Source organism: Penicillium digitatum, chromosome 5 (assembly GCF_016767815.1).
Source record: "Penicillium digitatum chromosome 5, complete sequence".
NCBI classification, from domain to species: Eukaryota; Fungi; Ascomycota; class Eurotiomycetes; order Eurotiales; family Aspergillaceae; genus Penicillium; species Penicillium digitatum.
Window position 1 is genome coordinate 1,270,201 of NC_089388.1, and position 24,838 is coordinate 1,295,038.

Below are 24,838 nucleotides of genomic sequence, written 5' to 3' on the forward strand. Positions count from 1 at the left end.
AAAGGTTACTAATTATATGCAAAACATAAATGTGATCTATAAGGTAAAATAGGTAAGTTGCTGCTTGTGCTTATTTGATAGTTGAGGTGAAATGCACGACTTTGGATGGATTTTCACAAACTTCTTGGAAGCTGAGAGGTGATCTTAGGACCCGCTTCAGCCGCTTTTACCCCGCCATTGCCCGCCCCACCATCAATCGAACAACTCCGAACAGTGTACCTTGTGCGAAGGCAATGCCTTCTTATATAATTCATAAAGAGTAATCGATTCTGATACATTGCCACGTACAATAAAAGTGCGGCGAGGATATGAACACTGAGTAGAGCCAGCCCATAGATGTCTCCGCCACCTGGAGCAATGGTTGGTACTTTAAAGGGACCTACTTTCGGTCGCGAGGATGATTCTAGATGTCTAGAGCAAGTCAACTAGCGCCCACCCAAGTAGACTGCGACCCAGAAGGCCGGATATGCTCTTAATGATATGTCTGCCAATATAGCGCATGATAGAGTCGCGGCCTGCTGATGCATGAGGGAAACTGCCACTCGTCAAGTATCATCCCCTGCACTCGGGGTTGACTACCGCATACATGAAGAGTACCAATGGGAATTGGTTTGAGCATAGTGACTTGTTGGGAGAATGTCTTCTACTAAAACGGTGCAGGAAGCATGTGCAACGTGCCTTGAGTGGCTGTGTGCAGGTGCCAAGAGAATGGTTGTTTCAAGAGGCAACAATATGTCCAATCATATCAATTGTAGCTCAGTTGGAAGGGTCAGTGCGGCAGTCGCGCGATTTGGGTGATTTCTCACCTGGCTTCTCACCCTGTCTATAGCGCACTCACCCTTCTCACCGGGGCGACACCCACCGAACTAATATCTGCGTCTTCTCAGATGGCTCCGAGCAGTGGCAGGAGGGCATCAAGTACGTAGGCTATGGCTTCGTACTTATGGCAAACGGCACCCAAATCGACACTGGCGCTGGCGCTATCAACTCACGCTCTCATGTTTTCGACGCCGAAGCAATCGGAGCCTGGCGAGGGCTCGAACGGGCAATCGCGGTAGCTCCGCCTAGGTCGAAAATCTGGCTCTGTATTGATAGCACATCCGTTATCTGGTGTATTAGGGGGAATGCCTCGAACTCCTCGCAATGGGCATTTTTAGCCTGCCACCGGGCTATGGAACAGCACAATATCAGTCTCCGATGGGCCCCTGGGCACACTGGGATCGAAGGGAACGAAGCTGCTGACACCTTAGCCGGTGAAGGCGCGCTACGCGGTAGTGCTATAGGGATGGAAGCCGAACCCACGATTAGCGGGATCCGATCCATCTTCCGGGAACTTCGGAACGAGGCTCGCTTGCGCTGGTGGGACACGGTCTCTCAAAAACTCTCCCAGTGGTACCGACGCTGGTCAGACACCTACGAGATTGATTCACTGCCGGAACTCGAACTCCGACGACCAGCGCTCCACCGCTGGCTTGCCCTCCGCTCGTCGCATGGCGACTTCGACTGGTACCACCGCAAGTTCAACCACGAAGACGCCAAACTCGACTGCTCATGCGGCCGCCGAAAGTCACCAGAGCACCTCGCTCTCTGCCACAAAACCCAGAGGTCTTTCCGACACTGGCCAAAACGCCCCCCGACACCTCCAACCGACAGGACAGAGGCAGTCGCCTACCTTCGCAGCCTGGACCCCAAGCAGTTTGTTGAACTACTGGAGCTCACAAGCTTCTACTCGCGGGTCTGCACGAGGTAACTCCTTCATTTGTTTCCTCAACAAAGTCTTTTGGCACCCGCCAATCACCACACACCTGGACCCCCCGGGACCCCCCGGGACCCTCACCCCCATGATGGCCGGCTCACATGTCGGAGACAGCTGTCATCAACTGGCTACTCAGCCCTCGCATTTACGAATGCATGAACTGCAATCTGTGGAGAAAGATCTTTGTATTATAGAAACCATAGCACTGCACGTCCCAATACCCCATGGGAGGTCGCAGGAGCAAGCTTTCGCTTGCTCCCTGCCGGACGTTAAATATATCTACCTACCTACCTACCTACCCACCGAACTACTGACCGCACATAAGCCACACGCCGGTGAGTTATTAGTTGGGTGGGTGACCACCAGCGAATCCTCACTGTTGCACGTTTTCATCTTTTTTTTTGTTTTTTTCCTATTTCGTTCAGAAACTCTCTTCATGCTTTTTGTAGGTAATATGCTTTTTTGGTTAAATAACCTTCTGATTTTAAGAAGGTAGACGAGGTATATCTATCGCATTTGGTGTCTCTGTCCTCAGATTTAATATCTCTAAAAAAAATAGAGAAAGATTATATGATTTCAAGGACTTTAGCCAGTTTATTAGATACTATAAATTTTTAAAGTAGGTTCAAGTAAATAGTTATAGCGTTATTATAATAAGCCGAACATTAAGTAACACTTTATAGTATAGTGCTAAATTAAGGCTTCGTGAACACTTGAAATTGTTGTGGTTTCTCGATCCATGTCTGATCTTGCGTGGCCAGGATCTGTTGTAGCAGTGAAATCTCGATGTGGGGGATAGGATGATTACTCTGGCCCAATTACAGATCATGCAAGACACAATGTCGGCATAGATGTTTGTGCCAAGCGGGAATGATGTAGCTGACGGCAAAGCATAGAGTCGCACCCAAAGGGAGAAACGTTGCAATTCAAATCAGCAAAGCAAAGGCCTTTCTTTGATAGAGGCCTGTAAAAGCAACGAAGCGTAAAGTCCGTCATAATAAAAAAAGCATCCATTTAGGATGAGATAATCTCAAAAGAGCGATTATGTATCACCAATTGTGTGTGCATTTAAATTTCGATTGAAATTGACTAATGAGCCTTAATTGAGGTGTTGTCTTGTTTCCTTCATGAAGCTTGAGACAGAAAACTGGAGCCCGCAAATTAACAGCGAGATACTACTACAGCACCTAATTTTTCCTCTTAATCTTTTATTCAAATATCAGAGCTTAAAAGTAGAAAAGTCCATCTCCAAAAAAGGCAATTTCTGCTTTTTTGGCCATCAAACCCCCAAAAAATTTATAAAACACATGACAAGGCCGCAAAAGTGGCTGAGTGTTTCTGTAAATAAATTCTAGTATGGCAACAATTCCTTAATATTCATTGCAAATCTCCTACGGAGTATTACATACATCTTACGCCAACAATCTCGTAATGTATCAGCGCATAGCTAAACGTTCGCAAAAGCCAAGCACTCCATTTTAGATTTTCATATTCTACTCGGATTCATCGACCCAATACACTAGCTTGGAGGTTCGGACTTTGCCTTCCCGCAGAATCTGAAGACCGGCCAACACTCCAGCCAAGCCGCCTGGCTTCACCTGATATGGATGAGGATGAATGCGGCGCTCCTCAAGTAGTTTCTGCGCTACTTCCCACCATTTGATGCCGAACTCAAGATCAGTACTATCAGGAGATATGCTGTTCGTTCCCATGCAGTAAGGCTCTCCCAGGATATCATACGCCATCGAGACATGCGAATCAACGTCCTCTCGCGCTGATGATACATCCAACAGGGCATTGTAGGAGCCGCCTGCGGACGAAATGGCAGCACTGCAGATGGCAGCAGATTGCGGCGTAGAGATTGTATCAAGAACAAATTCCAGAGTATCATCAGTATCCTCTCGGATCTGTTCGCCCACTAGGGGATCGTGGTAATCAAAAACTGCGTCTGCCCCAAGTTCAAACATGAAGCTGCGATTGGCTTCGGAGCATGTTGTTACCACTCGCAGTCCCGATAATTTTGCTAGCTGAATAGCAAGGGTACCGGTAGCCGTTGCGCCTCCATAGATTAGGATACTTGTGTCGCCCGACTCGCTCGCCTGGTCGCCGGGGATGGGCAGTTCCATGCTCTGGTAAAGATTTTAACCAACGGTTGTTAAACCAACACCAATGGTGACTGCCGCCTCAAAGCTCATGGACTCAGGTATCAGGATTTGGAGGTCGCCCTTCGCAATCACATACTGAGCAAATGCGCCACCATTGAGGCGAACGGCATTGCTACCATGTACGAAGCCAGCAACTCGATCACCCTTTTTGAAAGCCTTGTTGACGCTCCGACCTATGGCTTCTACTATTCCCGAATAGTCGCAGCCCACGGTTGCCCCGGTACAGGGCACGAAATCAATATGGCGCCAGTCCGTTGGATTCAAAGCGACTTGATACTGTGTTAGTCCGGCTGTTCTTGAATGGAGGAAACGAAGAAGAAGGAAAAAATACCAGCTTTAGTTTTGACGAGAATGTAATCGTCCGGCAACACAGGGAGGGGGACATTTTCTGCCAGCGTCGCACAGCCAGGTCCTTGGACAATAATGGCGCTTTGAGTGGTCATTCTCAACAGACCTTGCGACGTGATGGGAAACTAATGGCGCGAGGGAGGCGTGTTATAGCTCGAATGTTGTAAGATAAATCGTACAAAATGCAAAGCGGGTTTTGCCAAATCGAGGTTTTATTGCACTTCATGTGATATTCTCCTCGCGATTTGTCAGTAGGGTGATCCAGGCTTCCAAGCGAGATTGAATCATCAGATATCGAACATCATTATTGTCGCATGATCATCTTAACTAGCATATTTCGTGTAGCTTATGGGATCGTCGGAATGCATGTAAAAATGCGCTCTAGGTTTCGGTGGTCTGCGTAGAGAGAAGGGGTAGGCAAGCGTTGGTAAAGCCTAAACTGCGATTGTAAAATACGCTTCGTCGTACAGAAGACCACTTTGCGAAATTGCGATCCGGTACGATGCCAGTAGTAGTCTCCTAGTTGCCGCAGCTAAATTTCACCGGTGCAAGATTGCAACAAAATGAGAATAGCTCTAGAGCTAGCCTTCCAGAGAGCCCCAAATGTTATGTTGGTGTTTTCCAAAATACATCCATGCACAAAGGAAGGGTGACACAGTTATCTGCCGAATTCGAAATGTAGAAATTGTCTCAAGTACTGGGCTTAGAATAGAAAGTGGGTTCTCCACTGCGGGACCTCAGACTACAACACAAAGAAAGAAATTTTGATGGGCGATGCGATCTTCGGCTGCGAAAATTGGCTGTCGAGAGTGGGCCATGCGTGCTGATAGAGCAGGGAAGAACGGACAAGCTTGAAATACGCTGATACTGGTAATCAGCTGTCACGGTACAATTTCTGTGTGCACATAGTCCATCATGAGGCATTGACGATCCAGTTTGCTGATCTATTGAGCACAAAACCCCCACTTAGCAGATCATTACTTCAGACACATCAAGCTCTTGGATCGAAAAACTCCAAGCATGGGCGAACTTGGAACTCTCAAAACACAGACCCAAATAGGCGATATCAGCTCCTCTCGCGTACCTCAGCGCTTATCATACTCTCCCGAGTCGGTCGCCTCAGCTTAAGTTCCTTGGTACTTTTAGTTGGATCAATTGGTCAACCCCTTCTGGCCATAATAGACTATGCTCTTGCCTTGAAGATGATGCAATCAATCGTTGCTACTGAGTCTGTAGATACTACTGAGGGATTTTGCACTCGCTAGCCGGTATTGAAAGCTCAAATTCTGGGCATTCACGGTAGCCAAAGAATTTGGAGTTGACGCTAGTATTTGCTTCCTTGGCGGGTATCCGGGTCGGACTGCTGCAAGGTGTCTAGTCCAAGGACGCCAGTACATGATATTGTCTAGTGAGATGAATTTGAGTCCTCTTCCAGAAAACTTCATCGACAGTGGCTGCACTTTCTCTTCACCTCAACTGCAGAAAAGTTCTCAGAGAAACCCAGTAACCTCCATGCTTCAGTTCGGCACGTGATTGAGTTCATGAAGCAGCATCGGATGTTGGATTAAGTGGAATCTTATTCCATATTCCCTATTTGTGATTTCCAAGGAGCTTTAAAACATTGCAAGGCCACCAACACACCAGCTATCGTGGACCTTCAGGCTCCTGGAAGGGTCCCTATTGTGCCGCCGCTCCCAGGTCTTGTTGGCTTGCCGGATGAAGGTACATATATCCTAGCAGGTGGATTGGGCAATCTAGGCCTTGCGCTTGCTGATACTGGTTTTCCTTGGAAGATCTGGCGGGTCACAACCTATTCAGCAGCTCGTCCTTGATCTTCTTCACAATCGTGGATGCCGCACCACTGCAATAGGCTACGATATCTCCCAACAAGAAGACGTTGACCACCTATCATACAAGTTTCGCAGCAAAAGATGGAACTTAGCAGGCGTGATTCGGTGTACAACAGTTCTAAAGGTGATTTTATCCTCATATCCATTTTTCCTATTAGAGCTATCTAATTCCATCCTTAATTTTCCGGACGCAATTCTTTCGAACATGGATTTTGATCAATGGCCACAGTCCACACAATACAAGATCTACGGGACGCTAAACTTGCACCAACTGTTTACGGAGAAGGAGGGCTTGGCTTTTTTCGGGGCATTATTTTCCGTGGCCAGTGCCATTGGCAATATAGGACAGGCTAACTAAACGGCGGGCATTGGTTTCATTGATGCTCTCATGGCATTAAGTTGGTTCCCTTGGAGCTACAGCCGTGCAAAACTGAGTCTCTCGTGAACTCAGGGCAGACCTATCCGAATTTTTTTGGCTCTCAACCGGCTAAAGCGTTAGCGAGGAAAATTGCATCCGCTATTTCATTTGTTTCCGTGCCGAGCTGAAGAGTTCTCTGATAATGTATACTAGGATCTAAGTATGCATTAAGATCATCTTTTCCTAGTTCTTTCTTTTTAGGGTTTCTCATTTTTGAATAGTTTCAACATTTCACTACATTTGTTTTTTACTTACATTACGTTCTGCGTACAAAACAAACGAAATTGTTGCCATTGCAATCCATGTTACGGCTGGGAATTTCACTACGAAAACATTGAACCAAAAATGAAAAATAAAACAAAAAATGGCAAAGCTCATATCTAATAGGTGCCATGGTCTAGTGGTATGACGACACATTGTGGTGTACAATGATCTGTGTTAGCCCCGGTTCGATTCCGGGTGGCGCCAAAGTTTTTTGCCCCTTCTTTCCTATCTCTTTTAAAACATCTCTTCCTCCATGATCATCTAAGTCTCTAAGAAGAGTAGTTGTTTTGGCGTAGATTAGGAATTAGATGTAACACTTCGCATATCGGATCTGATGTTTTTATTGCACATGGCTAAGGTGGTAGATAAATGCAACTTATGAAGTCAATACATTTTTCCTATTTAATATGATTTGACATGCTTACCTTCAAACATCAAGTGTGAAACTAGATCAACCAAGCGCCGGTTAACAAATAAACAAAATTACCAAGGCAACATCTTCAAATATCATTGAACTAAAAGAATCCAAAAAAACTTTGGCGCCACCCGGAATCGAACCGGGGCTAACACAGATCATTGTACACCACAATGTGTCGTCATACCACTAGACCATGGCACCTGATGGGTGGAGAATCGGGCTTTTTAGAACTTATGATCTACTTTTGTTTTTAACCAACTCGGTAACTAGAGTGTGAATAAAACAGTGTAGGGTTTCTCTTGTGGAGACCTACATAGGTGAAACCCTACTTTTATTCCATGCTATTTTCTATGGCTTTATGAAGCATTGACTAACTGCTACGAGTCATATGTGCCTGCTATAGATCATCTTAAAAAGGGCTCGTTTTATTTCGAAAGTTGTTTTGAGCAGTCATCGAACAAAGAGGAGAAGATGTTCATGTTGTAGCATTCGCAATCTGGTGTCAAGCTTCGTTGGCGTTCCTTAAATATGGAGCAATGACAGAAATTCGCATGATCTATTCTACAATGTGTCAATCTTGGATTTTTCCAGGGCTCGTATGTTGTATCAGAACAGTATCCACCAAATGATTCACATGTCACACACCGAAAGAGAAATGTGGAAATGATCCCATACGACAAGCAGAACAAAACGTGCTAACAAAAAGATCGTGAAGATGGGATCTGGACAATGGATGCAAAATATGAAATTAGGGTCCTATTCCTGGACTCGCTGCTTCCTCCAAGTCAAGAAGACAACATAGTACATCTCCGCATTTTCGTTATGATGGGTGAGATTTCCAAGACTTATGTCGCCGCTTGTGCCCGAGTTGGATTGATGATCAAATGGCACCAACGCCGGGGCCGTATGAGCCGGGTCTTGTTCCGGGCCGGGTTGCGATTCCAACCCGGCCTCAGTATCAACCGGCCATGCAGGTGTCTGTCTTTTCAAATCCGCCTCTTTCGCCCCAGACCAAGTATATACGCTCTTCGACTTGGGCTCAGCAACCAGATACAAGCTCTTGTCAGCCTGTATGGGAAATTTCCACTCGAGAGCTTGTTGTATGATGGCATTTAGCTGGTCCCTCTTCCGCATAATTGTCTCGAACTCGATGACCAACTCCTCAAGACAAGGAAGAGAGCTAAATTGATTCCCCCATGATCGCGCTGCGGATTGTGGGGAAACAACCTGGCCCATATCGGCAGCGCAGGTTCTCCCAGGCCGGAACGGATCGATGCCTAGAAGCTCATCGTTCTCCCAGTACCACCAGTCCGTATGGCGAAACGTGATGGTCATTTTCTTCGGAGCGATGCTGCACCCCTTGCGTAAATTGCTCCCGTCGTCGCCTATCTTTAGCCCGTCCCATATCTGAGACCAATGATCGTCTTCTAGAAAATACTGCTGAGTGAACAGGTGTAAATGCTGCACCTGAGCCCGCTGTTTTGGGGCCATCTTGCGAAAATAATTCAGCGGTGACGAGGCATCCTTGACATGTGGCGGAGATCGATAGAACCAAAATGTATGTTCATTTACTGCCGATGGGAGGAGGGACGCCTCAGCGTAGATTTGCTGGCATGTCTGGAGGAGTGCAGTCTGGATGCGCTTGGGCTGCTTGTATCCGGGCCGGTAGTAGAAAGCATTTTGCTTATAGAGGGAGCGAGAACGGTCGTCTGTGAGAACATCCTCGGACTCAAGGGCAAACGTATAGATGCGATTGCGGATTTCGGCGGGAAAGACGGTAAATAGAGGAGATGTCAATGGAGCTGCAGGTAGAGATGGAATAAGGTCCTGGAGAGTCTCCATTTTCTGTACACGGCGCCATTTTAATAGTCGACTCGAACGCATGTTGTGGGTGGAGTTACGGGCACTTGAAAGAGCAGACCTATCGATTTATATCCACACGACCCCGCCTGGTCTGGATAGTTTAGCTTGTTTAGCTAACCCCGCTAACAGCTAGAATAACACCTCATTCGCTGCCAAAAACCCAGTGTGCAAAGAGCTTGTTTGATTGGGGGATCTGCCAGTTAGCCTCGTGGGTGCCTAGAAATGTCTCAATGGTTGAGCCGCAATGATTTATAAAAGACAGTCTCTGTCATTAGTGGTTGGTAGCGTACACTCTGCTATTGCATCGAGTATTAAGAACTTTTAGTATTAAAAAGAATTAAAAAAGCATCGACTTCGGAGGTACAAAAAAAAAAGATCCAAGAAAAAAAAACTGGCGCCACCCGGAATCGAACCGGGGCTAACACAGATCATTGTACACCACAATGTGTCGTCATACCACTAGACCATGGCACCTATTGGGATATCTTAATTCCTCTTTTTAATTTCTTATATTACCTCATCAACTAGATCCACTTTGTGCTCCTCATTCATAGGTTGCATAGTGGAGCACTTGCTTATTTATAAATTTACACACTTTTTACCACTTAGCCCAAATAGTATGCACTTATTATCAAGCCACAAAGTCCTTCTTTTCTTCCACACAATTCTTGTACAGTCCGTACCGAAACATGAAGCTGGGCTGAACGGAGAAATATTTCTCCAAGCCGAATTTCGTACCTCCTAAGGAAGGGGCCGACGCTCTCACAGTTGCATCCGTTCCTGATTCAAAGCGAACCACGTTCAAGATACTGTACTTCGGATAATGTCCACAGTGCAGGAAAATGGATTTGCAAAGGGGCTGAAAACCCGCCGCTTGCTTCGTCGGGAGATCACTTACGATGATGCACTAGATAACGACAGCAATATGCTCCTGCAGCTGGGTTACAGAGATCAAAAGCTAAAGCTCTACCTTTATCTTCATCGACAACGAATGCAAATTGAAACCATTGTCGCCCATCATCTTGGAATCTCCGTCGACAGATGCACTGTTGTTGATGTCGAGGACTGGATGCACGGAAGCTTCAACGTCTGTCTTCAAGTGAATATCGATATAAATGGCCAAGAGTGTGTTCACGATAAAGGAGGTATTCCTGGGAAGCAATACATAATTCGATTCCCTCTGCCATTTCGGATTGGAGAAAACTTTTGCCCAGGCAACGCAGATGAGAAAGTCCGCTGCGAAGCTGCGACCTATGCATGGCTCCAAGAGAATTGTCCTACCGTTCCTATCCTACAACTTTACGGGGTTGGCCTGTCGAACGGCCTGTCTTTTACCGTACTTGATAACCTGCCTCTTTTTACTCGAAGTTTGCACCGTCTACGCCGTCTATTCTCATACTGGTTAGGCTACCCGACCCCGTCACTATATGTCCCCCATAAACAACAGAGACGTAAAGAGCAGGTCAGGCTCAACACTCCTTATCTGTTGATTGAATACATCAAACCGTCGCAAGGAAAGATGCTTTCAGAAACATGGGAGCAAGGACGCCATGATCCGGAATTACGCTCTGTATTTTTTCCATGGACTCTCACGTATCATGTTGGCGTGAAAGAGGGTCTCTTCCCAACATCAGATGTTCTTCGACTTGAATTGATGCCTGAAGGCACCAAGGCATCAAGGTACCAGAAGTACCGAGCCACGTGACTGGGGCGAAATCTCCCTTTAGACCAATCAGAGGCCCGAAAAATCTAATTTGAGAAGCGGCTCCGCCACTTTTTTTTTAAATTGCTTCTATCAAAGTCAAAACCCGATCAGATGCTCAATGGCCGATCACGACCTTGAAGGCAATCAAGAAAAACATAGCAATGGCGAGTCACCCCAACAGCCAGAATTGCAGCGAAGGCTCAAAAGCCGACATCTACAGATGATCGCAATGGGTAAGAACTCTGACCCTATCCACATATTTGTTCTTATTCTTATTCTTATCTTTTTCGTAGGAGGTGCCATCGGCACAGGTCTTTTTATAGGTAGTGGGAGTGCCATTGCTACTGCAGGCCCTGTTGGCGCCCTAATTGCATTCACCTTCCTTGGATCAATCGTGTTTTCAGTCATGATCGCCTTGGGTGAGGTGGCCACCTACCTACCGATCCCAGGAGCCTTTGCCACATATGCGACGCGCCTGGTCGATCCTAGCTTAGGCTTTGCGATGGGTTGGATTTACTGGTTTTCATGGGCCTCGACATTTGCCCTGGAGTTGACTGCCACTGGCCTCATCATACAATATTGGGATGACACGATCCCAATGGCGGTATTTATTGCCGTGTTTTGGGTTATCATTATCATACTGAATATGTTTCCTGTGAGCTGCTACGGTGAAGTTGAATTTTGGCTTTCAAGCATCAAGATCATCACCGTGGTCGGGTTTATGATATTCGCGATTTGCATTAATGCCGGGGCTGGTAGAGAGGGTTATCTGGGATTCAGATACTGGGTGCATCCAGGCCCATTCCGCCCTTATCTAATTGAGGACTCTGGACAAGATGCTCTGGCTAAGTTTGTCGGATTCTGGGCCATTTTGATCAAAGCTGGGTTTTCATACCAAGGCACCGAGCTTGTCGGTATTGCTGCGGGTGAAACAGAAAACCCTCGAAAGAACATCCCCTCTGCGATTCGCAAGACCTTTTTTCGGATCGTGTTTTTCTTTGTGTTTACGATTTTCTTCGTCGGCATCGTCGTGCCATCTAATGACAAACGCCTTACGTCTGATGACAGCGGTACAAATGCGGATGCGTCCCCCTTTGTCATTGCTGCAAAACGTGCGGGTGTCAACGTCCTGCCTAGTATTATCAATGCAGTCCTGCTCACAGTGGTCCTTTCCGCTGCCAACTCGAACGTATATAGCGGCAGTCGAATTCTCGTCGGCTTGGCCCATGAGGGGTTCGCTCCTCGCCTTTTCTTGAAAACAACCCAACACGGCGTGCCCCATGTGAGTGTGGGCTTCACAGCACTCTTTGGCCTACTGGGCTTCCTCAATGTATCAAATTCCGGAGCCACCGTTTTCAACTGGTTGATCCAGATTGCTGGCCTAGCCGGTTTCATTACCTGGGCATCTCTTAACATTTGCCATCTTGCCTTCATGAGAGCGTTGGCTGCGCAAGCCATTCCACGTGCTACTCTCCCATATAAGGCTCCCTGGCAACCTTTTTTCTCTTGGTATGGCTTGTTCTTCAACTCGCTTATCATCATCACGCAGGGCTTCACTGCTTTCATTCCGACATTCAGCGTTACCGACTTTTTCATCAACTACCTCAGTCTGATCTTGTTTGCCGTACTATACATTGGCCATAAGGTTGCTTTTCGGCCGACGTTTGTGAAGCCTGCCGAAGCTGATATTGACACTGGGCGATGCGAGGAATAAGGGTGGATGAATGGTTAGGTACGGCGCATGTGAAAACAAGGGTGTTTTAAATGATGATTTAGATCTACAGAGTGTACAAAATTGAAACACTTTAAATGTTTCTAATATTACCTTTCAAACTACACCCGATGGAAGATGGATACTATGTTTTTTTTTAATCAGTCACATTGATGCGTTTCGACCACCTTATTTTTTAAATAGAGTTCCAAAATATAATCTGTCATGGATAACCCAGTGGAAGGCTCACCGCCATGCCAGTTACCCTGCTTCGGCCTTGGCCAGCAGGAAAGGTGCCTGGTACGAATCCTGGGGTTGGCATTTTCACTCGTGTGAGTAGTCCACGACGCTGGAAGCCACTAAGCAATGGAGATGACCCTTGAGGGAAGCAATTCTGCAGAGACATTTCCACCCTGGGATGGCGTCACTAGATTACATCTTCCTGTTACAGGAAAGTTGGCAATTTGGTGGGACAACTACTATTTTTTTATTTTTTTTGGTGTTTTCTTTTCCTCAAAATACTCACTGTCTTTCTATCTTTACTTTCATCTTTCCCAACTCCCTCTATTTCCCCCAGGAACATCGTGACCTTCATGTGAACATCAATTGAAATACCACCGGTTGAACACGCTAATCATAGCATGATAAAAATGTACAAAGAAAACCTTGGAAGAAAATCTGAAAAATAAAGAACCCTCTACCAGTCTTCCACACATTATAAAATTGGAACACGCAAACCCATCAAGGCGTCCCCATATGAGTCTCATACGATGCATGCCCCGAAGTATTCTGTGTCTGCTCCAGGAGCACAGCATAAAATTTCCCTTCTTCTGAGATATCCCGGTAAGGACCTGCAGAGACGACGGCCCTGAAACGATTCAAATTAGCATCCATTTTTACATCCGAATGATACCAGACAGCGAAGGAAAAAAAAAAGGAAAGACTCAAAAATTCTACCACATACCATCCCTTATACTTCGGCTGATTAAAGATATCCGTAAACACCCTCAGCACTCGCAACGGCAACTCCAGAATGGAAGGCATCTCGGGCCCATCGCCACAGATGGGTAACCCCAGCTTGTTGACGGGAAGGTAGATGGTCTCTGCGACGTTTTGCGGGTTGCGCGTCTCCTGGAAGATGAGGAGACGGCGCGAGGCGTGTGATTGCGGTCCGCCTCCGGGCGGTGGCCTGGCGTTTGCGCTTGCGCTCATGTTCATCGCGAAGGTTTTTTGGGTGTGCAGGGTGCGCAACAAGTTTTTGCGAAGGTCCGTGTTGGATTTTCTTTTTCTTGGACTTGGTGTTTGGGGGGATGGGTTGTTCAGTTTGGCTGTATTTTTTGGGTTTTTGGATTTTTTTTTCTTCCTTGAACGCTTGCCCTGTGTCTCTGGGTTTGAGATTTCGAAATAACGTGGTTTGCTCTTGCGGGTTTATTAGTATGGTCACTTTGCATTTACTTCACCGAGAGCTTCTTACTATTTGTCGACAATGGCGTGTGTGGAGGGCGCGACAGGCTCTGCTTATCGTTGGGCGATCAGTGTCCCGATTAGGAGATCGCGGGGCAAAAAAAAGGGGAATTTTGGAGAAATGCGATGTTGTATGTTGTAGATGAAAAGTGGGAAGTGGAATGTTGTCCGGGTTTAAAAAGGAGAAAATGAGCCAACAGAAGGACTTCCTGAGAAATTTTGTGATGGTTGTGCTGACTGGCATTTGTGCTCAGATGAATTCTGGACAAGGTTAAATCTCATACACGGCATTGATCATGACATTAAATTAGATTATTGCGATACTCTAGAGTCTATAGATGACCTAGATACAAATACAAATCGTAGCTAATAGACAGCTAATATAGAAAAAAAAAAAAAAAAACTCCGGGTATCATGATAATGTGGGCAAAGAGAAACAAAACAAAACAAAAGAGATAAAAAGAACGTCAATCCCACTCAAACTGGGATCAATCAGGGTATATGGCATCTTTTGATATGCTGCGATGGGACGAGAAAAGAAACAAGATAATCAAATCAAGAATCAAGTTCTCCTTCTAGCGCTCTCCGCGCAGCATCCAGACGACGCCGCAGCACACGCGCTGCTTTTATGTCTGGATCCGAAGAGGTCGTGATTGCCTGGAGGTCCATACAGACCTTACCAAGGCTGGCAAAGAGTTCTTCCAGCATCTGTGTATCATCATCATTGATACCACCTACACTGGGGGTACTGGATGCCGCACGCACGGTCGAGACAAGGGATGAGACAAGGGAGGTTGGAGTTGCAGAGCCGGCCGTGGCTGAGGATGAGCGGCTAGCGAATTTCTGAGAGGAAAGATGTGGTGTGTTCAGTAAGGTGTTGTCGCCGCCTTCGTATCGTGGTCCGCGGGGTGTTTCGGAACGATCGCCCTCCTCGACCTCTTTAATTGAACTTGATTGGTGGCTGTAGCTGCGAGCATGACGTAGGGAATGCGACTGGGAGTGGCTATGGCTATGGCCATGTCGCAGCTCTGTTCGAGGATTGGTGTTAGAAACGCCAGAGGATTTAGATCGTGGGAACGTACCACGGTTGAATCGTCGGTCCCAGTACATCACGCTATCAATGTCGTCCTCGTCATCAGGACACTCGCCTTCATTTGCAGTTGTGAAGGTTGCCACGGTCGACTCGGAAATGTTGCTGTTTGTACGGGAGTGTAGCGTGTATGTGGGCCGGGTTGTCTCGACTGACCCGTTCGAGCCGTGGCTCACCCGACGGAGTTGCTGGGTGTAGTTGCCCAGTGCGCTATGTAGGATGAAATTCTCGTAGTCAAAGGCATCCTCACGCATCTCGTGGGGCGTCGCATCCGTGTGCGATGGCACATCGGGGAAGGCTTCCATGTCGCTCTCGAGGTCATCGTCAAGTGGTTCACGCAAAATCTCATTCAGAGCCTCGCGGTCAATGTCCCCATCGAAGTCACCTTCTTCGGCATCCTCGTACATCGTCTCGGCGACAGATTGATCATCGGCATATTTAGCAGGCTCATTGCCTTTCCAAGTCCGGGCGTGTTTGGATGTGTTCCCAGCGACATGCTGATCGGATCTGCGTCGATCTTCCGCTACATCATTAGAGGTATCCCGGGTGTTTTCAGAGCTGGTGTCGCGTCGGGAATCGGAGCCACGACTGCTCTGACCATCTCTGAGCTCCAGCGCAGTCACATACCATTGATCAGAGGCCGTCAGTGGACTTGGCGTGCGCAGACTTTGCAAGCTACGCCGGCGAAGATTATCTTCCTGGGTCTTGACCTTGAGAGAAGAGATCTTGATGTGAAGCCCCTTCATCTGATACTGGAGATCACGCACCTGCAGTTGCGACTGCGCGCGACTAGGGGGACCAAAAGAGCTGTAGACTGGACTGAAACCATCCGGGCTTGATTTTGATCCCTCCTCCGAGGAGATGCCCAAGCCACGCGGCGAGACCGGCGAACTGTCTTCGGTGGAAACAGGTGACTGCGCCGTCTGATCCTGTTGGTCCTGATCATTCACAGGTATCGGAGGCCGGGTGGAAGAGACCGATGACCGGTGCGTCAGATATGCTCTCGTGGGTGCATACTGGAACGACCGATTGTCAGTATGAAGACGGGACGAAGTGCTTGCACCCATCGCACTGACAGAGCGCATGATGCGCTTGTTATCATTCGAGAGGCCCGACTTGGACGGCACATTCGTCTCAGAGTGCACTCTCGAATGGTGATTATTCGTCGTATCCTGCGATGCAACAAGCGACAGCCGTCGAAGGGAAGAGTTCTTGGGATCCGTGCGCGAAATCGACCGGTACAATCCGCCCACTGGGTGATGCATACCCATTGGCTGAATATAGCCCGAATTCGAGGGCGAGGGGGAGGCGGTGGTGCGTGGCGTCGTCGACCGAGCTCGGGTGAGATTGTTTTCCATAAGCTGAGAAACAAAGCACGTCAGTATTACTCCTTAACCAAACCTGTAGAGCACAAAACATGACATTCACACACATTTAGCCGTTTCTTCGCATTCTCCAGAATCCTCTCCGCCTCGCTACTCAGTATCGCCGAGGAAAACTCCTCTCCAGGCCCCTTACCCTCTACAGCTGCAGACGCCACAGCGTTGCTCGCTGGTACAGAAGAACTCCCTGCAGCTCCGACGACGGTAGTAGCTTGCGCTTTCGCGACTTCGGGGTGAACGAGGGATTCGTCGCGTCCGTTATGCGGCTCGGACACATCCCTAGAAGCAGAAGCGGGTCCGCTCCCCACACTGATGGTGGAATTGGAGCTACTCCATGCAGCATTTTCCCTGTCCTTATCGACCTGCTCATGCAGTAGCGATGAACTGGCTAGGTCTTGTTCATCCGAATCGCCGAAGCCCTCCAGTCTATCTGGCGAGAGCTCCTCGCCAATATCCGAAAGACGACGACTGACATTCACGTCGTCGTGTGTCCAGGCATGGCGGGAAAAATTTTTCTTCTGTCGATTGGGCGCTGACATAAAGCCATTGGGATCCGATTGGCGAGAGTTGAGATGCGACAAGTAAGCGATTTGGGGCGGGGAGGGAGTTTTGTATGCGCGGTCATCTTCGTACGGCAGGATCATGTCCGGGTTTGTTAGAGTAAGTGAGGGCATGTTTTCTCTCTCTCAGGCCCTGGGGCCTGGGGGTGGAGGGGGGGGGAGGTTTCCGTTGCAGAATGGGTGGAAGGAAAGAGAGAGAAAGGGTCGAGGAATCGACCCGTGTACGGGTTGAGTACCGTTACAGTTAGTTTTTCCCCTTAGACAGTTTAGCGGGCCCTGATCATTGCCTTATTTGGATATGTGGTTGTGAAGATATTCCCAATTTCCTTTCTTATATAGAGATGAACAAGGAACTGTTGATTTGGCTTTGAACTACCCTTGCCATTGTCAATGGTGGTCGATGTATCCGTATCCGTAGTTAGCAGGTATAAAATCGCAGTTGATAGATCAGATTCAAATTTTCACCGCGGAGAATGCGACTACAATAAGCTTTCTCAGGTTGTAATAATTAGATTGCCTAGGGAAATGTCGAGGCTCTATTTTTTTTTTTTCTTTAATTGTTGTCTCACGCCAACTATCCAAGTAGCACGGGGTACTCCGTATAGAGAGATAAACAACGTACCTAGGCCTAGAATGTGATGTATACCTATGCACACGCCGTATATGCAGTATTGCAGCAAGGATAGGACTTGGCCATGTTATTGATTGCACTGCGGAATACACAATCACAGTGAACTGAATGTTTCCAAGGGTTCTCTGTGTTGGTTAAAATAACTATGGATGAACCCCTGAGATCGGCCACCCAATGAGTGTGAGACCCACATCTGTGGAGAATGTAATTTCAGGAACATCTCAACATTTAATCTGTTGCAGAGGAGAAAAAAAATAAAAAAAAGGAAAAGGATGCTTTTTGTATACAACGTAATTACATATGCTATAATCCCGTAGAAACACTTATATCTAGATCATCGAAAGCAATAACTTCGCACCACTGTTAGTCGGGCTGGGCTTTTTCTTTCCATCTTTCTCCACGACCGACGCCGAGGCCCGCTCCAGCGCCTTCTTGTTCTTCTTCAGAGTCTTGAGCAGCTCACTCTTCTTCTCAAAGTCCTCCGACTCAGCCAGCGCGACAACTACAAAGGGGTTAGCCCCCGTCGCCCAGTCCATGACCTCATCCTTGATCTGCTCGTACAGAACATCATGGAAGTTCAACGCAGGCTCCACCTTCTCGATAGACTTCGAGGCCGGGTTGAATCGTCCACCCTGCACAAGAGACTTGAGAAGACGTCCGGCGTGTGCGGTATCGCGAGCTTCAGTGTGCGACTTGGCGGCTTCGGCAACGGCCGCGAGAGCGTCGGTCTTGTCACCGTCGGCTTCGAACAGCACCTCGGAGAGGAACTGGCAACCAAAGGTCGTCTCGAGAAGGGTAGAGGCGCGGGCAGCGATGAATTCGAGCAGTGTCGGCGAAGCGGCCTTGACGAGCTCCAGGCGGCGCGTGGCCGGGTCTTTCTTGGAGGTTTCCTTGCGGACTTCGCGGACTTCTTCAAGGATTGTCTGGTCGGCCTCGGGGAGCAGCCACTTGACGCGTTCGCCGGCGAAGGGGTATAGGACAGCGATTCGAGCGGTCAGGTCGTTGACCTGATAGCAGAGTTCCTCGTGGCGAGCCTCTTCGGCTTCGTTCTGGTTCAACAACTCGGGGAAGAAGGACTTGGCGCTGAGCTTTGTGTCATCAACGACCTCGTACGCGGCAAGGATAACCTGGTGACCGTAGACGTCACCAGCCATGGCCTTGACGGTGTCGCGGAAGAATCGTAGGAGCAGTTTGCGGTCTTTGGCGTTAGAGTATGCGAGTGTCAAACACATCAAGCGGGAGCCAGACTTGGTGAAAGCCAAGTTCTTGACCAAGTCGCCCTCTTCATCACCCTTGAGCAGCTCGATAAACTCGTTCGCTTCGTTGCTACCGGGTTTCGTGCAGAGGAAATATTGCAACATAGCATCGTGAAGCATGGTGAATCCAGTGCTTTTCTTCTGCACCAGCTGGTTAATCAGCTCGCGCAAGTAGTTCATGATCGGTCCACGCTTTTCAGGGTGGGCCTCGATGATCTTAGCGAGATCGGAAGTGGTGTCATTCTCATCTTGGAAAATGACAAACTCGGGACCGTACCACTCGCGGAGCAGCCTGTTCTTCTGTGCTTTGGTCGCAACTGTGCGGTAGATGTCGTCAAGAATCCATGAGCCCTCGGGGTGGCGGATGAGACGTCTGACATGGCCGTAGAACTCTGGAATGATTAAATCGCGGGTCTCGTCATCTCCGTGGACAATCAACTTTCCAACCAAGAACTTGGCATATCGACTTTGGGCCAGCTCCTTGTAAGTGCCCTTCAACTCGTGCGCAATCAGCTTGCGCTGCTCGAGGTTTCCGTACTTGAGAGCAGTCTGAATAACTCGCACTGAGTCGTGCTTGAACACGAAGTCCCGAACGCGGTTAGTGATGATCTCAAAAAGCTCCTTGATGAGTTTCTTTCTCTGCTCCAGAGGCACGTGGGACTTGCGGCGCAGCTGCTCCCACAATTTCTTGGAGCGGGCGACGGTATCGGCATTTGGCTTAGCGGCCTTGCGCTCCTGCTGGAGCGCTTTTTGCTTGATGTGGGATTCGCGAGAGTTGTTGTCTAAACGCGCCATAACGATTAGATGTGGCGCTACCAAGGAGGCAGAACTGAAACTTACTGTTGGGGTTGGGGTTGGGGTTCTTTGGGGCCTCTTTCCGCTCTTCATCATCCGTATCAGACTTCTTGTCTGATTTGGGCTTCTCCTCCTCCTCGCTCACATCGGGCATCTCAGCATCGTCTGAAAGGGCATCAAGGGCATCAAGGTCTTCGTCTGAGACATCATCAATATCGAAGTCATCGTCGTCCTCAGACTCTTCCTTCTGAACCTTCTTCGAGGGCTTCTTATCACTCTTCCTGGATTTTGAGTCCTTCTTGGAATCCTTCTTGGATGAAGAGCTTGACTTCACGGACTTGGACTTGGACGCGGAGCCTTCCTTGGTCTTGCTCCGCTTGCCATTGCGCTCCTCGCTGCCGTCAACTGCACGCTTCAATCCAGCCATTATGAAAAACTATTTTCGTAGGCTGTAGGGTATCTCCGATTGAAAAATTTAATAAAACTGGGGTCTTTGCGAGCGGAGACTGCTCGATGTCCTGGTGGATAATTTTTTTTTGGATCGCAGGCGGAGGAAGTTTTTTTGCCGGCTATTTGCACTGTTTGCACTGATAAGATGCTACATAGCCCTGCCCAGGTGGACTAGGACTCACGGCAGGTCCATATACATAGAAAAAAACACCAAACTAAAAATCTGCTCTTGAGTTCTTGCAAAAGAAAAGATTGATTGATATGTGGAGGTCCAAAGGCGAATTGCCATGGAAGTTCTATGAGAATAACATGTAGGATGTCTCTGAGCGAAGCACAGATGGCCTGAGTCGCAACTCGATGGCAACAGATGTACAAAGTGCTATAAATTGACATGAGCCACCCATAATCTCCAGGGACAAGTCGATCCATGTTGTCATCGACCAAGTCCCAAATTATATTTGTCCCTTAAACGAGGGTGGTTTACATCACCCGACAGAAACCCGGAACGCCGTAAAGAGAAACACAACGCATTAAATATGTCTCATCATTCATCACTTCAGGTCTCACCATTGGGCGCAGTTGCAGAGGGGGATACTTTCACAGAGGCCAGTTCTGATGCGCCAGCACTCTGGCCGCGCTTCCGGCCGGGAATGTGGAAACCGAAGGTTGAGGTAGAAGACTTGGGCCCGGATGGTTGCGCATCGTTACTAGAGTCACCGAATCTAGAAAGGAACCCCCTCTTTTTAGGTTTCGCCTCGTCATTTAACCCTACTTCTTCAAAGGCTTCTTCCTCCGTGATTTCAGACTTGGTGAGGCTATTGGAGTGAGTGCCCGACGGAGTTAGTCGGGAGAATCGAGAGTCAAGAGAAGTTCGAGAGGGACCGGCATCAGGATGGATGATGGGTGAGCGCGCAGAGATATCCTAAAGTGGAGATTTAATGTCAGTTGTGTTCACGCGGATCGGTTCGGATCGGTTCACGGGGCATACAAATGATCGGCGGTAAGAATCAAAGGACTCGCGAGAGATGGAGAAAGGCTCATTCTCATCAACGAGATCTCGATGGTTGACGGGTTTGTTAGAGCCCGGGTACCGGCGCCAGAAACTCAGCCGCTCGGGGGGAGAAGGCTGTCGCAATAATTAGCAGGTACCTCACATTTTCCCGATCACAAAAGGCCTATACCGGAAGATAGACACCACTGTCGTTGACCACTAGTGACCGAGTTTAGCACCCCAGGAGAGTCAAGTCGTTACGGCAGCCGAGGAAATCACTTGAATCAAAGCATTGCGGGGATTCAAACATACCACTCAATTTGTACTCGGTGGGTTCATCCTGGCTCCTGCGGATCGGTATGGGCACCGGGCGTTGATTTGGAGTGAGATGGCCCTCATCCAAGATAGTGGGATCCCCGTTGGGTTGGGACTTACGTCCTAAAAAGTTGCGGAATGGAGGCATGGTTGAAGAAGTAAAGTCTGGAGACTTCGGAGATTTCCCCTGTGAAAGGCCCCATCATCCGATTCCCGAGCCTACGTCATCCAAGAAATTAGGAATGAAATAATGAAAGAAAAGAAAAGAAAAGAAAAGGTCGAATCCAACAATAATAGATTGAAATTCACTAGATATCTTTAAACTCTTCACTTTGCCCTGTCCCTGTCCCAGTGACATCTGCTCAACCTCGTTGCACTCGCAAAGATTACACACGGAGGACACTCTAAACTATATCTACATCAAACACCACGTCTACGTTGTGAACAAAAATAACATTTACTTCATACATTTAAGCCCAAAGAATAAAGCCTTGAGGCTACAAATATCAAGAAAAAAAAACATCCTTCAACACCCCACGAACACCCAATTAGAAAGATCAGAACAGTCCACATCCATGGATTCCGACATTTTCCAACGCAGTTCGCTTGAAAATAGATCCACCTCAGACAAACTCCATAAGCAAATCAAACTCAAGATCAGCCTCAATTCAGAAGCCAATCGGGGCTTGGGCTAGTCATGCATTTCGCGATCGCTTTTGTAATGGCAAGTTTCACTAGCAATTGACTTGCACCGACAACGCAAAGGACGAAAGAATGTGACTCAGACATGGCTCGTTGGTTCCTTTTTTTTCGAGGGTTTGTGCTTTTTTGACTTCTTCTTGTAGGTTTAGTTTTTGTTCTTTTTTCGTCGTCAGAAGCTAAGTGGCGTTGTTAGGCTCAAGAAGATTGGCACTGTGGTGGCAATCCAGTGAGCGCGAGTCGGACGGATCGAAGACGGCGTTCTTGCGTTCTTCAATGAAGTAGGCTGTGTAAAACAGAATGTTAGTCAAGGAACCTCGAAAATGTGCAATATGATGTGACGTACGAGTCAGTTGAATCATATCAAACCAGCGAACGGCGTGCTCGTCGCTACCGTCGACTGCCTTCAGGACACCATTGTCCGGGCGGAAAGTGGCCTTGGGAGGAATGTGGCGCATGCGCAAGAGCATCTCCAGGATGTCGGCGAAGCGGTCAGACTGATTGAAGTAGTAGGGAGGACGCTTGTCGAGGGGCCACTGGATGGATTGTTAGTGGAAGACGCATCATAAAAGAATAAACATTAAACATAAAATACTTACGCGCTGAGAAAAGTTCTCGTTGTCCCATGAGCGGAATAGCCAGCAGGTGCGCTCTACGCAGTTCAGAAGGATAATAGCCACAATGAAAGTATCGAACCAGCCACACTTCTGGCGCTGAAGGAGTCGACGTTCCAAATCATTGATGACAAACTTACTCAGCTGCGAGGCACGCTTCTCCATAGCGGCGCGCAGCTGACTGCAGAGAAGTCCGTATGATTCTGGGTCAGACACCTCCTCGATGGGCAAACGGCCCTCATCCGATGGCTGAGAAAGAGAGTGCAACGAGTTCGGGGGCAGAGTAGGGTTGTAGTAAGTTTTCCAGGTGAGCTCCGTGTCGACAAGAATATGGGTTGCGACCCACAGCTCCAACACGCGTTCCAGAAGGATATCCTGTTTCCATGTCAATACACACTTCCACATTGAACGTCAAACACCATACCTTCTTCCCCTGGCTGAGTTCAGCAGCGAGCAGCAAAGTGGGCTTCATGAAAGGCGAGGTCTCTCGCTCATAGAAGTAAGAAGCATTCTTCTTTATGTACATTTCCAACTTGGCCGGGATGTCATCCGAGTCCGCGTCCAGGAGGTAGACTTCTTGCGAGGGACCCGAGAACTGGTCATCTCCAAGGGCTTGCAACTGGGGGTCAAGTGCAGAAACTGAAGTGCGGTGACCCTGTAGCCCACTGAAGGTCATGAAAGAATTGCTCTCCTCGAAGTGAGTAACTTCAATGCGACCGGAGTAGTGTTCAAACTTGATTTGGTTTTTAATGCTGTTAGTGTCATGGTAGGCAAGTGTGGAGTTGAGGTCTAGAGTCCGAGTCAGTATATCTTCGAAAAGACCGAGACTCAAACAACATACTGGCATTGTAGAGCTCGAACTCATCGGAAAGCCGGGTGCGCAGGCACGGGTGCTTCCATAGACGAGCACTCTCCACGCTAGCGCAAGTTGTGCAAGGGGTATCGCCAGAGCACTATCAACATGCATTAGTATGTTCCCTTGTTTCACACATCCATAGATTCAAAAAAGCATACGGGTTTCTTGAGCATTCGGCAACGAAGGCATGCACCCTTCTTCCGCACGTCTTGAACTTCACGGCGTCGCTCTGCGGTGAAACGTCCCCGCACCTTGGGCTTCATAGGCTTGGTTGAGTTACCAAACTCGTTCACAAAACCTTTTGCCTGGGTATTGGGGTTCATCGCAATAGGGCGGGGGTAAGATGCCGCCCGCTGGGTGGCAGCAGTCAACGAGGGGTCATGTTCTTGCAGACTGTCGAACAGAAGTTGCTCATGTGTGGACAGCTGCTGATTCCATTGGCCCAGCTTCAGATCAGAGCTAAGGTTGTCACTGTCAATTGACATTCCTTGAGGGACCATCTCGTTGGCGGAGGCCGCAATCATAGACAGTTGTGACTGGCGCGCATTAGAGGTAGATTCAGGCGACATGGACGCATGGCCAAGGGGTGGAGACATGGATGCAGGGTTCTCGCCCGGAGTGTGGCTTGGGAGAGCGGGAATACTAGGAGCGTTGGACGATTGGGGGGTTCCTGCAAATTGTTAGTGGTCGAAGGCGTGCAGCAGTGAACCAAAGGAAAACTTACCCTCGACATTTGCTGTACCATCCATCTTGGACTCAGGTCCTTGCGAATGTCCCTGGAATCCCTCCGCTTCAAGTGCAGGGTCAACAATCACGGTCTTGCCTCCAGCTGTCACAGACTGAGTGTATCCGGGTCCACGCTTGGTCACGTCCGAGGCTCCCACCTGTCGCGAGGCTTCGGCCAACACGTTGAGACCGTCGAAATTTTGTCGATTGGGAAATCCACCATCGGAAGTCTTGCCTTTAATTCCAGAAGGGGAGTCTTTATTCGAATCACCGTCGGTCAAGTCGGGGAGTTCGTGGAGTCGCAACAATACGCGTTGACGGTCGCGCAGGGGAATTGCCTGACATTTTTTCACCAGATGGTTGGTAAGACTGTCAATGCGACCCTTTGGAAATACTTCACCGCAGGCTTTGCATGTATGTTGGTAGCGATTGCTCGCGTCTTCCAGCTTGGGACCCCGGTGGAAGAACTCAAGGATGAGTTGGTTGGGTTTGCGACCCATTGTGGGGGTGG

At 48.3% G+C, this 24,838-nt stretch overlaps 10 protein-coding genes and 3 non-coding genes across 13 annotated transcripts; 4 read left to right on the forward strand and 9 right to left on the reverse strand.

Annotated features, from left to right (window-relative positions):
• Positions 1-1,285: 1,285 nt before the first annotated feature.
• Positions 1,286-1,750, forward strand: Pdw03_1655 (putative RNA-directed DNA polymerase from transposon X-element; the record flags this gene model as incomplete). The annotated part of the gene is made up of 1 exon (XM_066099971.1): positions 1,286-1,750. The coding sequence occupies one exon, from the start codon at positions 1,286-1,288 to the stop codon at positions 1,748-1,750; it is 465 nt and encodes a 154-aa protein (XP_065957698.1).
• Positions 1,751-3,249: 1,499 nt separating this feature from the next.
• Positions 3,250-4,364, reverse strand: Pdw03_1656 (Polyketide synthase, enoylreductase; the record flags this gene model as incomplete). The annotated part of the gene is made up of 3 exons (XM_014681130.2): positions 3,250-3,885; positions 3,934-4,190; positions 4,253-4,364. The coding sequence occupies 3 exons, from the start codon at positions 4,362-4,364 to the stop codon at positions 3,250-3,252; spliced, it is 1,005 nt and encodes a 334-aa protein (XP_014536616.2).
• Positions 4,365-6,923: 2,559 nt separating this feature from the next.
• On the forward strand, positions 6,924-7,005 carry Pdw03_tRNA160. Its single transcript has one exon. It is a non-coding gene; the product is annotated as a tRNA-His (tRNA).
• Positions 7,006-7,338: 333 nt separating this feature from the next.
• Positions 7,339-7,420, reverse strand: Pdw03_tRNA173. Its single transcript has one exon. It is a non-coding gene; the product is annotated as a tRNA-His (tRNA).
• Positions 7,421-7,975: 555 nt separating this feature from the next.
• Pdw03_1657 (uncharacterized protein) lies at positions 7,976-9,103 on the reverse strand (the record flags this gene model as incomplete). The annotated part of the gene is made up of 1 exon (XM_014681129.1): positions 7,976-9,103. The coding sequence occupies one exon, from the start codon at positions 9,101-9,103 to the stop codon at positions 7,976-7,978; it is 1,128 nt and encodes a 375-aa protein (XP_014536615.1).
• A 371-nt stretch (positions 9,104-9,474) lies between these two features.
• Positions 9,475-9,556, reverse strand: Pdw03_tRNA172. The gene has a single exon. It is a non-coding gene; the product is annotated as a tRNA-His (tRNA).
• Positions 9,557-9,905: 349 nt separating this feature from the next.
• On the forward strand, positions 9,906-10,787 carry Pdw03_1658 (Aminoglycoside phosphotransferase; the record flags this gene model as incomplete). The annotated part of the gene is made up of 1 exon (XM_014681128.2): positions 9,906-10,787. The coding sequence occupies one exon, from the start codon at positions 9,906-9,908 to the stop codon at positions 10,785-10,787; it is 882 nt and encodes a 293-aa protein (XP_014536614.2).
• Positions 10,788-10,905: 118 nt separating this feature from the next.
• On the forward strand, positions 10,906-12,501 carry Pdw03_1659 (Amino acid/polyamine transporter I; the record flags this gene model as incomplete). The annotated part of the gene is made up of 2 exons (XM_066099972.1): positions 10,906-11,020; positions 11,081-12,501. 2 exons carry the CDS (start codon positions 10,906-10,908, stop codon positions 12,499-12,501), a joined length of 1,536 nt encoding a protein of 511 aa, XP_065957699.1.
• A 738-nt stretch (positions 12,502-13,239) lies between these two features.
• On the reverse strand, positions 13,240-14,260 carry Pdw03_1660 (uncharacterized protein; the record flags this gene model as incomplete). Its single annotated transcript, XM_014681126.2, has 4 exons — positions 13,240-13,366; positions 13,463-13,917; positions 13,973-14,012; positions 14,247-14,260. 4 exons carry the CDS (start codon positions 14,258-14,260, stop codon positions 13,240-13,242), a joined length of 636 nt encoding a protein of 211 aa, XP_014536612.2.
• A 257-nt stretch (positions 14,261-14,517) lies between these two features.
• Positions 14,518-17,108, reverse strand: Pdw03_1661 (2-oxoacid dehydrogenase acyltransferase; the record flags this gene model as incomplete). Its single annotated transcript, XM_066099973.1, has 3 exons — positions 14,518-14,990; positions 15,045-16,413; positions 16,485-17,108. The coding sequence occupies 3 exons, from the start codon at positions 17,106-17,108 to the stop codon at positions 14,518-14,520; spliced, it is 2,466 nt and encodes an 821-aa protein (XP_065957700.1).
• An 846-nt stretch (positions 17,109-17,954) lies between these two features.
• Positions 17,955-20,103, reverse strand: Pdw03_1662 (CPL; the record flags this gene model as incomplete). The annotated part of the gene is made up of 2 exons (XM_066099974.1): positions 17,955-19,663; positions 19,722-20,103. The coding sequence occupies 2 exons, from the start codon at positions 20,101-20,103 to the stop codon at positions 17,955-17,957; spliced, it is 2,091 nt and encodes a 696-aa protein (XP_065957701.1).
• A 579-nt stretch (positions 20,104-20,682) lies between these two features.
• On the reverse strand, positions 20,683-21,580 carry Pdw03_1663 (pumilio homology domain family member 6; the record flags this gene model as incomplete). The annotated part of the gene is made up of 4 exons (XM_014681124.2): positions 20,683-21,048; positions 21,115-21,252; positions 21,308-21,336; positions 21,430-21,580. The coding sequence occupies 4 exons, from the start codon at positions 21,578-21,580 to the stop codon at positions 20,683-20,685; spliced, it is 684 nt and encodes a 227-aa protein (XP_014536610.2).
• A 730-nt stretch (positions 21,581-22,310) lies between these two features.
• Positions 22,311-24,827, reverse strand: Pdw03_1664 (Zn(II)2Cys6 transcription factor; the record flags this gene model as incomplete). The annotated part of the gene is made up of 7 exons (XM_014681123.1): positions 22,311-22,417; positions 22,478-22,667; positions 22,731-23,120; positions 23,170-23,534; positions 23,587-23,698; positions 23,760-24,271; positions 24,326-24,827. 7 exons carry the CDS (start codon positions 24,825-24,827, stop codon positions 22,311-22,313), a joined length of 2,178 nt encoding a protein of 725 aa, XP_014536609.1.
• Between the last annotated feature and the right edge of the window lie 11 nt (positions 24,828-24,838).